Below are 12,488 nucleotides of genomic sequence, written 5' to 3' on the forward strand. Positions count from 1 at the left end.
ATTCCCATCTTTGCAAATTAACCAAAAGTGGCACAAAACGTGAAGTAAAATAATGCAAATCAATCAATCAACCTTTGGTATCGGTGAAAAAAAATTGAACCGATATTTACTGATACCCTTGGTATCGGCTCAGCCGATCCTCGGAAATAGTATACTTTTGGTTCTTGTCAAGTAATAAATTAATGAATTAATTTTAAAAATTGAATCAAAGATTTTAAAAGACATCTTTTATTTTCTTGTTAGGGGTCTGTCCTCAATTTTGTTTTAGTAAGGGCTTATCACCATATTATGTGATGGATAAAAATAGCCCATACACTTATATGCCCATAAGATCAAAATCAATCAATCAACCACATATTACAAGTTTGGCAGCTTTTTATTATTTCAACATATAACATATTTGTACACTACTTGAGGATGTCACGTGTTGTTTGAAAAATATGGACCTTACATACAACTGAAGCCGACAGATGTTCAAAATATATATTGCCAACGGCTATACATGCCTCTAAAAACATCATATTTAAGCAATGTAGAACAATTCAAATTTGTCAGTTTCGATTACATTGCTCTATAAGCATGTGTGCAGAATTTATTCTTGCATACAGTGGAAACAGGCCCCCAAAAATACCATGCACACAAAAATTACCAGACACTCATTACAAATAATCAGCTGTACTGTTGTGCTATCAGTTTACTACATTCATCACAGATCTAATACAAAATACAGTGTACAATTTTCTAGACGAGCTTAAACACAGGTGCACACACACACAAAATGATGACACCTCTAATTTGCTGATATGAAAATAACAGAGCAAGTACTGAAACGAGGATCAGTAACCAAAATTCATCACCTGGCAAAACATATGATTGAAATAGCTTTCAAAGCTTAATTCCACAGTATTTTAAGCTTGTATAAATTCTTCACAAACTTTTTAAAACAATAGTTGAGGTGCATTTTGTAGGACAGGAACCTGCAGTAAAGTGGACTACAGAATATCTATATACACTACATAAAGAAGAAATCACATGATGAAGATATGTTATTTGTTCATTAGGGTAATTTAATGTGTTGTGTTTAATAGTTGTTATTTCACACAAAAAAAAAGTGTGGCAAGTTCTATTATCTTCCACAAACACTAAGGCAAGTATCTTTTGAAATAAAAAAGGCAATTACTGCATAAATATATAGCACATACACACAAACAATTACTAAAAATAGCAATTTACATAATGTAATTTACTTAACAGAGAACAAAAGCCCACTACGCCATGTTTTTATACAATAAGATATTAAAAGTGGTAATCCAAATGTACAGGGAAATAAATGGCCTAATATAATATCAGTGCTTGGAAAATTATATTACAAAAAGTAATCACGTTAGTTCCAGATACATGCAAATATATACTTCAAAGGTAAATAGTTTTATGATGGAGAATTATTAACATAATAGCAGGATGAGTAGTATCTTATTGCCTTCATCGATAATGATTTGACTTGACAAAATCTTTAATGTTAGCTCAATAGATAATGCAAAACTGACAGCAAATAACAAATAAGAGTTTTTTAACAAATAAGATTAATATATAATCACTGCTACATTCCAGTCAAATCAGCCTTGTAACAATATACAGAAAATGTCCTTACCATAGAGCTTGTCAAAAAGAAACAAACAGCATAAATACATTTGGCAATATCAGCAAAATAGAAGTAACCAGGAAAAGTATCACAACACAAAGTGCATTATATTGCCATCGTGATGACATTACCCTCTTTTTACCCAGATTCCTCCATGATTACAGTGTGGAGATGTACCTGAACTACAAGTTTACATCTAAGTCTGAACCAATAGCAAGACTGATGTATTAATATCAATCAATTTCCAGTGGTGTCAGCATGGGGAAGAATAAATAGAATTTATCACTGGTACCCTGATAATCCTATAAATGAACTGAAGTGTTTTGGCACAAGATTGTTTTCATATAGTATGGTATCCAACTGCCATTGTGACTATCTATATTTTGTCATATTCACTCAGTTACATTCATAACTTTTAGTTTGTGCTGGTAATACAATGGAACCTCGATTTTACGTTTTTCAAGGGACCCACCTCAAAAAATTTAAAATGCGGGAAAATGTAAAATCAAGGAAAATTTCATAACATTTTGTTATGTTGGGATCATCAAGATTAAGGAAAATGTAAAACCAGGGAACGTAAAATCAGGATTCCATTGTATTTGCTAATTTGAAAACTGCAAATACCATGCTACTCTCAAAATAATTTTGTAACAATTTCAAAGCTCAAATTATCATGGAACTGAACTACTTGTGATCACGTGAAAAAGTGTTCAACATTCAATGTAATGTAAGATCTTTGAATTAACATATGCTCAATATTTCACAGTACATCACGGTAAAATTGAAAAGCAAAATTTTACCACACTGGACATTGCAATCCACTTATAAAATAAACATCTGTATTACAAATAATGAAGTTACTGGTGCACTATTTATGATACACTGGTATAACTTATTTGATTTCCTTCTTTAACAAACAAAATCCTTATAATATTTGCAAAATCTGTATAATTGAAATGTGGCTAAAAGTTCATAAAAGATACAAAAATATATATGGAAGCTCTAGTATGAAGAATAAGTGAGGTTGCAAATACAGACATTTTATTACACATGGGCAATGTGGACATAAAAGTTCAAAGAATGAACTGATATAATTACCACTTTAATTAAAACTACAATTTCTAAATGCATCTGAAAAATCTCAAGAGGTGGATTTCCAACATTCTACAGAAAAACATTGAAATTAATAGTAAACTGGGAAACAAGTATGTAGCAAGTCTGCAGCATTTCCAAATTTTCATTCAAGCTTATAGGTGTAACTAAATGCTAAAGAATAAAATGCTTCATACGATTTTTCTTTTTCAATTGTGATCTGTTACATAAAATGATATTTACTTATTGCCAATCACAAAATCATTTTGCTTTACACATTACACTTCCGAAAACATTAGTTTGTGTGGACAAGTAATCAAGACTATGTTGGATTGAACAGTTTACGTTGTGCTGAAAGAAGAACTTACATTTTGAAGTCACTCATTTGCTACAGAATTTTTTTAATTTTCTTTGAAAAAAAAATTAAAGACAGGGCCCAATTTATCTGTCTCAAAATTGGATTTCAGATCCAGAAAAGTGGTTTGTATTTTATCTTTATTCTCTCTTTTTAGTTTTGACAAATTTCAAGTCACAATTTTTTTATAAACCTTAGCAACCCCAAAATATTACCATATCAACCCAAAATTTCACTCCTATGGATTTTAGACTAAAATGAACTTTTCATTTGATCTGATTTGATTTGGTGTTTTAAGTCCACTTTATGCACATTAAGGCTAATCGGGACTGGACCTACTGTTTAAAGTGGGATCTGAACCACTATGTGCCTCCACTGGGTATCGAACCCAGGATCCCATGATTACAAGGCGACAACGCTACCACTTCTCCATCGAGAAGGCCCTACTCAAATGAAGTAAATTACCAACATCCCTTATTACTTTCTTACCAATGAACTTTCACCAAGTTATCATGCGCCCTAGCGAAAATGTACATACAAACATACAATACTTGCACACAAAAATTATTGCAAAAAATTTACAATTATTATACAAATAATCTGCTTGTTTCATAATGCTGAGTCATGGAACTCATTTAATATTTTTTGAATTGAACTCTTGCATTATAGTAACCCCAAATTGACATATGAACTCAAAAAATTAACAACTGATAAGAAGATTTATAGAATGAGCACTGGTAACTGGCAATGTTGCTCACTGATAACACTGCAAGGAGTGCATCGCTCTCAAAAAGGTTGAAAATCACTGCTTTATGAAATGACGTTTCCTTACAACACTACAATAGATTAGAAAGGCATCAAACAAAATTAAAATAAATAAATTTTCAGTGTACGAAGATCTTAACAAAATAACATTAAGATAATCAAACTCATTACATTGCACGTACTGAGCTCATTCTGTCATTATTATATATTTTATTGTCTTCAAGGTGAAATTGTCCGTACATTATTACTTTAGTGTACAAATGAGCAAACTATAAGTGTGAATAAATGCTTACACTAACTGATGGACCAGTTCTGCAGAAGCAATTGACTAGATATCTGCTTGCCTTTTATAATCACAGTTACTACAATTTTGTGTGTGGGAAATTTAACAACTTTCTCTGAATTACAAATACTTGATTTTTAGAAGGGTGATAATACATTGGTAACTTAATAAAACAAATCCAAAAATAAATCAACATATTACAAAATTTAAAGCACCCTATGAACAATCAACACAACAATGAGCATTAAATCTTAATAAATACAGCAATGATTTTGCCATTACTAAATTTTCATTGTTCACTGTATGGTACATGAGTATTAAAATGGATCATGCTAATAGAGCAATGCATCAGTTTTTCGCTTCAATTTTCCCCTTATTTAAGCACGAATCACATCAATATTATTCTAATTTCAAAACTTAATAAGTGCGTGTTCATCTAAATACCCTCCAAAACATAGCAACTTGCATGTATGATCCTTCCAATGTGGTGCCGCAAGTTATTGAACACAGGAGGGCTAGAGTAACCAATAATCCATGAACTCATGACTACAACCATCTACTTTCATTGAACATTCAACACTTTCTTAACTGCTCGAACTACATCACTCGGCTGAGGTAGAGATGCTGCTTCCAAACTTTTTGCGTAAGGCATAGGAATATCAACACCTGTTACTCGGATGACGGGTGCATCAAGATGGTAAAATGTTTCACCTAAATAAACAAAGAAAGAAAGTTGTTACCTAAAAAATTATCTTACTTCATACACAAAAATTTACATTCATCATAACAATTAAAGAAAAATATGCTGTTTAAAGAAATTTGCTCTCAGCAACAGAATGTCTCACCTTGAAAAAAAATTTCTAGATCTATGAAAAAAAATAATTGACAACACTACGGCTGAGCCTATACCAATGTATCGGTATCAGCCACTGGTATCAGAAAGTATTAGTTGGAATTTAATACCTGATATTAGAGTCTGAGTGTCTTGTACAGTCCACAAAAATTCCATGCAAAACTCTTTCAGAATTTAAAGCAAAACCCTGGTAGCTATGATACCGTTCCAATGGAAAATTCATGGATAAAAATTTCTAAATATTTTAAACTAATTTTAATTGTCTCAATTTTCAAGTATTGGTATTGCTTGGAATTGGTAAGGATATCAGCAGTGGTATCGGCTCAGCCCTAGGTAACACCACCATTATCATAACAAAAAAAAATCCAAGTGAAAATATACTGTTTATTTACCTATCACAAATTACTTTTCTTCTGCACATATCAAATTCATTCTCTTACATCATTTACATTTATTGGGGATAGAACAACACACAAATTTTTGCTTCTTAGAATTGATAAGAGTACAATTAATTGATTTTTACACAAAGGAATTGGAATTAAATTCTGTATTCAACCCTTCTCAGTCCACAATGGAGGAAGGGGGGTTAGTGTGGGATATGATTATCTACCAAGATGTGTGTGCATGTAAATGTTGGTTGCAATACCTGCCCAGGTATTGGTGTCATATCCACGTGTTTTATGTCTCCAGCAGGCAGTGTTGGGTATTTCCGTACTGAATGCATATCAATCTTCCAGCTTGGATTTACAGTTTGGGCCAATTTTCAGCAAAGTAACTCGATATTCAGAAAATGTTGTGTTAGTGTATGGAATAAAGAGAAAAGATTATTCAAGAACAAAACTGGTGACAGAAGAAAGAAAAATGTATGAGAAGTCAATTGGTGCTCAGAGGATTTTTTTCTGTAGATTGCAATGATGTGCAAGATGAGCTGTGATGTGCAGTGATGTTTCATTTTCTGTACTTGTGTATGGTTTCAAACAGATGAGAAACTTCATTTAATGACATTTCACTCATAAATGACATTCAGGTTTAGAATTTGTATCAGATGATTTGGATGAAGCAAGGAGACAAAATGATAATTGTCCACAGATAAAAACCAAAATGATGAAAATGGCATTATGAGGAAGAGGGCAGTTAAAGTGTTAATATTAAAAAGTGTGTTACTTTCTATCCTATTATGCATACAGCCAGTGTATGGTGTAAAAGATTTCATTATATTTTTAATGGCAGAAACGTTTTTGACCTTCAATCCACAAAAATGTGTTCCAATTTGTGTTTCTTTTGTGAATATAAAGAATACTGCGCATATCAAAGTGAAATTCCATCAATACATGGAATTTTTACACTATTTGGTGCTGATGCAAAGATAGCAAAATCACAGTAAAATAACACAGCTCCACTAAGCTGCTGGCATCAGGAGATGGTGATGTATTCTGCTAAAGAAGCTATGGCATTGAAATGTTACAGTAAATATTAATTTTCTTTGTTTTACAGGGCAATTTATGCACACAGACTGGAGGGAATAGTCAAATAATTGTGATCAAAAATATCATGTGAGATACATTCTTGCAGTATGGTCATAATTTCGGAACTATTTATTTATTTATTTATTGAAATTTTCAGTATAGCAGAAGCCATTTTAAACCGGAAAGAAACAACAATAAAACAGTACACTAGTGTTTAAAAAGAACACACAAAACATGATAAAATAAAATAAAACAAACATAAACAAGCCAAGACAGTACCAAGGTAAATAGATTATTTTCACAATGTACAATTCTTTTTTTAAGTTGGTGATAAAAGACTAATATGAACTGAATATATCTACTTGGTTTGAAATGATATTGAATTGGTTCAGTAGCCTATGGAATAATGAACGTTGTACGAGTGAGAGTGGAAAGTCTCCTTGCTCCATGTTTTATGTCTAGGTACTCTGAGGGAGAGTTTGAGGAGTTGGATGCTGCATCTTAGGTTTCTATTTATGATCATATGTAGCAATTTCATATCTGCAACGTATCTACGTGATTCTGGAGTATTTATGTTTAAGTTTACAAGCAGATTTCTCTTACGTAGGTGTCTCAGGGCTGGCACTCTATATCGAATGATGGAGAGGAAAAAGCTGAGAACACTGTGGATCTTGGAGGTATGAGAAGGGGCAGCCATGTTCCAGATGGGTGAACAGTATTCTAGAATGGGGGACACAAATGTTTTGAAGTAAATGGAAAGTGCTTTCGGGTTATGGATTTCGGTGAATCTGTAAAGTAAGCCTAGCATACGCATTGCCTTTTTTGTGATGGTTGATATGTGATTATCGAAAGTTAGTTTCGAGTCTATGAGGATACCTAGATCTCAGTGTTGTGCTTCTTTTGCTAGAGCGAAGTCAGTGAGTGTATAATTACCTTCAAGAATGTTTTGTTTCAATGAAATTGTTATGTAAGAGCATTTCGAAGGGTTTATGGACAGTTTCCATCGCTTACACCATTCAGAGAATCTATTAATGTCATTTTGGAGAAGTTGCATGTCTGATGACTGTTTTATTTCTCTAATAATCTTGCAATCATCAGCAAACATTAGAATTGTGATTGAGATTGGGGAATTAGAGATCTGTGAGATCATCCAGATATAATACAAATAATAGAGGGCCAAGAACGCTTCCTTGTGGTACACCAGATATAACAGGAAGCCAGTTAAAATGAGTTCCAGGAAGAACATGTTGTTGTCTATTTCTTAGATAGTCTTTCACTATTTTTAATGTGTTTCCAGTTATATTAAATCTGTTAGCTAATTTATGCAGTAAATAATGGTGATCCACTGAATCAAAAGCTTTGGACAGATCAAAGTACACAACATCCAACTGATTACGATTAGTAATGGCATTTATGGCATAGGATTGCATAGAAGACAGATTGGTAAGGCATGAAGAATTTGGAAGAAAGGTGTGTTGTGCTGGGTTAATGTAAGGGGATGTGAATTTCAGAAGTCTATTTTTTAGAATTTTTTCACAGACAATAGCAAGTGTGGATAGGTGAGAAATTGGCATGTAACATGTAGTATGGTTCACATTGCCAGATTTGAAAATAGGAATGATATTTGCTTTCTTCCATTGAGTGGGAAAGAAGCCTTCAGAGAAGCACCTATTGTATAACATTGCAAGAGTAGTTTGTGAGTGAGCTGTTTTTTGAAGGAAAATAGTAGGAATATTGTCTGGACCAGATGCTCGGTGAGAAGAAAAGGAGGTAAGGAAGTGCAATACTTCACCTGGTTCTGTAAAGACTGTAGAAAGAGAGTGACAGCAGATAGATTTGATAGGCGGGTGATCTAAAACACCATGGGAAATACAAGTTTTTGAAATGTTTGATTGAATAGTTCAGCTCTATCATTACCAACAGCTGAAATGCCATTGTGTGTTACTTCCAAAGGGATGCGTTTGGTTTGTCTCCATGAATTTATCAATGTCCAGAATTTCTTTGGATTAGTATGGAGTTCATTTGTGACTGTGCAGTAGTGCAGAAAGAATTACAGTCAAGATCTTTGTTAAAGCTTCACAATCTTTGTTCAACTACATCCTTCTCCACAACCAAGTAGTTAGTACCTAAAAGAACTACTGACTCATGCTAAATACAAGGTATGGCAATGAACTGGGTGATTTAGCAACACTGGATATAGCTAGTTGTTGCGTCAGAGGCAACACATGACTACTGTCATCTTGCAGTTATGATAGAGTCATGGAATGGGGCACAACACACATTCACTGTAAAAGCATCTTACAAAAACAATGGGAGTTATGTGTCCCATGCAGCATGATTTCAGAAACAGGGGTATTTGAAAGCAAAAGGTACACACCCTCAATGGACTTAAATATCAATTCAAATTCCTGTAGCCATGCTGCAATATGATATGTAACCCCCTCAAAAGATTGAAGAGTGTGTGGAATGAAATGGAGGTCATGCTATTAATGTTATTTTCAAATAAATCTAAATCAAAATGTAAGGATTACTTTTTTTCTTTTTGAATTTCTTCTTCCATGAAAAATGTAGTTAAATAAAACTATTATTTTCAAACATATTTTACAGAACCACTAAACATGAATTATATCTTCATATACAGGGGTTGGACAAAACAAGTGAAACACCCTGCTAATAGTACAATAATTGTCTTTGACTCAGTACAACTGAACCACCATGCACTGTGATAGCCTTTTGTTATTGAAGTGTTTGTTTATTTCTTTGTAGGAACTGAAGTCACGTAGTACAAACTCTTGTATACAACAGTTCATAAAGAAGTGCTGCAAAATGGGCGACTTAGCAGATTTTCAAAGAGGGCAAATGTAAATCTTGGTGCACAGTTTAGTTGGAGCATCTGTAACAAAGACTGGCACTATTTGGTGTACTGAGGACAACAATGCCTAACGTTATGATGGCGTACACAAGTCATGAAAAGACATCATCAATGAAGAGGAATAGTGGATGGAAACCAATCCTAAGTGTGAGAGATCACGTAACATTGAAGAGGATTGTTACGAAGAACAATGGAACTGACACAGCAAAAGTGACAGCAGAACTCAATGAGTATCTGGAAATTTTTGCTTCCCCCCCAAAAAGTACAATGAGAACTTCCATAAACTCAACATCAATGGTACGACTGCAATTTCTGAACTTCTCATTACCGATGGCAATGCTGTAGTGAGAAAAAAATGGTGCAATGATCATAAAACAAGGACCTCTGATAACTGGATAAAAAGTAATACGATCTGATGAGCAGTCTTTCTCGCAGTTTCTGCCAATGACTATGCAAGCATTTTAGGTAAAAAGTGCATCCTATGGCACAAATGTTGTTCCCTAGTAAGGATGCAGTCTTTCAAGATGACAATGTGCCAATACACACAGCCACAGTTGTTCATTCTTGGTTTGATAAACATGAAGAGGAAATGCAACACTTCCCTGGCGAGCTCATCAACCAACTTAAAACATCATTGTACCACTGTGGTCAATTTTAGGGACTAGACTAAAAAGCAGATTTCCCACTCCATCATATTTGAAGAAAGTGAATGATGCACTTCATGGAGAATGGCACAGAATTCCACTTCAGGGTATTCAGGGTCTCTATGAATCAATTCCGAGGTGAACACAGGCTGTATTGAAGTTGGTCCAATGCCTTAATAGAGAACTGCATATCTTTGTCAAGCGTTTCCATTATTTTGTCCAACCTTGTTTGTAGATATTGCATCAAAACCTGAATTTTATATTTTTCAGGTGACCTAAAACTTAAAATTCAGGAAAATGTAAAACCGACGAATTTTTTTTTAACATTTTGCTATGTTTGGACCATCAAGATTGAATGTATAATGTACGAAAATGTTAATTCTGGAAACACAAAACTGTATAACCAACTGGTCAAACTGTGTACTCAATTTCAATCTTATATATAAAAAATATTGAAACAATATAATTATCATCAAATTTACTAATAACAACTCCACTGTTTTCTTCAAGATGATCAATTATATTAAATAAAAACACAAAATTACAGCCTGGTGTTACTTTGATGTAGTAGGGGTGCAAAGACAACACTATACTAAAAAAATCTAAACATTGAATGTTGCTTTTTAAGACAATTAACTTAAAAAATGCCATAAGAGAAGTAAAAAGAAATAAAATATTAAATACTGGGAACAAATTAGATTCCTTGCACTTGGTTCTTGAAAATGCAAATAAGAAGACAGCATCATACAATATTATAGATGGGACAACAGACAAAGAAGGAGCAGTAATGTTTACCTTTAAATGATATCACTATCAGTCCTCAAACCCCTCCCTCCCCTTCTCTAAATGGATAACTTTATTAACATTAAAAAAGTACACCTGCCACAATCAGTATAATAGAAAAATAGTTTCCTAAAAATCAAGTGATTACTGCCATTGGTAATTTTGATTGATTGACTGAAATTATTACTTTCAGATGTGTCAGTACTTTAGGCTATTTGCACTCATCACAATATATGGCAACAAGTACCTCATCAACATTGAAACTTAGGCACATCTCATAGATTAAGGACAAGAGGTACAGTTTCAATCATGAAGTCCGACGTGACAAGCAAGGTGGCCTGATGTTAAGACAGATGCTACAATTTTACATGGGCATTTATGGAAATATTAATTTTTAAGTACTGTAGGAACATGTTACTCAATATAACTGAACAAAGCACATGAATGTATAGAAGAAAGATTGAAGAAGAACTGGCTGCTGCAAACAAAGACAAAACATTGCCGTGGTTAGAGAAAATGTGGTTGCATTTTCATTACTCATTAAGAAATATATGGAAGTCAGAACACATTTATTAATGATATTTTAAATAAGTTTTATCATGCTTAATAACTGACTTAGAGATCCAGTTGCCACAGCAACATGAGGATAAATCCATAATCTAGAACTTGCTGTTCTGTTTTTTAAAATACTTCTGTGCATTTTGAAACAATGGAAATAAATATGCACCTTATACCAATCAGTACCTCATCTCCTCAGAGAGCAGTGTGTTAAAATGGTGACAAATTCCTTACCAAGAATAAAAGCATTAGAAGTATCTGAGGGCTAAAATCTCCATATCATCTCACAAAAGGTGAGGCTGTTCACACAAGGACAAACATAATCCCCACAGAAGAGTATACCGGATGTGGTTCCAGGCACCAGAGTCTCTTTATCCTGCAAATGCAGTTTCCATGGTGTACTGCATGGAAGTGAGGTAGCCATTTGAGTGCTTTTGAAAAGGTCACCCTTTACATCTTTGTACTGTTAAATTTTGTTTTCAGTTCTACATTATGCACACAAGATAATCAGATGAAAAATAATCTAATACAACCCCACATGTCTAGTTGTATGTATATCTTGGTGTAGCTTGAAAAAGTTCTGGGAAACCAGAACGGAACGTCACCGATAAAATAAAATAAAAACCACTAAAAATAACTCTGTTAGATTATTTTGCATCTACAAAAAGTGGTTACGTGAACCTTTAAGAACAAGATAATCACGATTGGACACACAATTTCACATGGTACACCATGACATATGCATCAAGAATATAACACTAAGGGTAACCAAAAATAGTTTTAATTATATACAAGCTAAAGAAAATGAAAGAACAAAAATCATTTTATTGAAGCAATGCATAGATTACTGTAGTTAAAGCAAATGAAAGAAATTTGAGAAATTCTTCTCTCTTTCACTACATCAATTCTTCTCTTTTTCACTACATCAATTCTTCTTCTTTATCAAAGAAGCTAGTCTCTGGGTTCTAGCATTCTGCTTATATACTTTGGAGGCCAAAACCGCAGTTGTTTAAAAAAACATTTTTGTACTTTCATATATCTCGTTACTATAAGAATATAATGCACTATTGACAGTTCTATACCAAATCTACTACTTATAAGAACTTAGCGTAAAATTTTCCTTAATTTGTGAAGAGAAAAATACTGATCACAATATTTTTCAATGTTTTAAAGCT

At 33.4% G+C, this 12,488-nt stretch overlaps 1 protein-coding gene across 1 annotated transcript in view; it reads right to left on the reverse strand.

Moving 5' to 3' along the window:
• Nucleotides 1-357: 357 nt before the first annotated feature.
• Nucleotides 358-12,488, reverse strand: part of LOC145984043 (pyruvate dehydrogenase E1 component subunit beta, mitochondrial-like) — a 41,748-nt gene continuing 29,617 nt past the window's right edge. Inside the window, exon 8 of the mRNA XM_083117383.1 lies at nt 358-4,848. Coding sequence (XP_082973509.1) covers nt 4,700-4,848 — 149 coding nt within the window. The 3' untranslated portion in view covers nt 358-4,699. The remainder of the gene's footprint in view (nt 4,849-12,488) is intronic.

Source organism: Lepisma saccharinum, chromosome 2 (genome assembly GCF_977018435.1).
Source record: "Lepisma saccharinum chromosome 2, izLepSacc3.1, whole genome shotgun sequence".
Taxonomy (NCBI): domain Eukaryota; kingdom Metazoa; phylum Arthropoda; class Insecta; order Zygentoma; family Lepismatidae; genus Lepisma; species Lepisma saccharinum.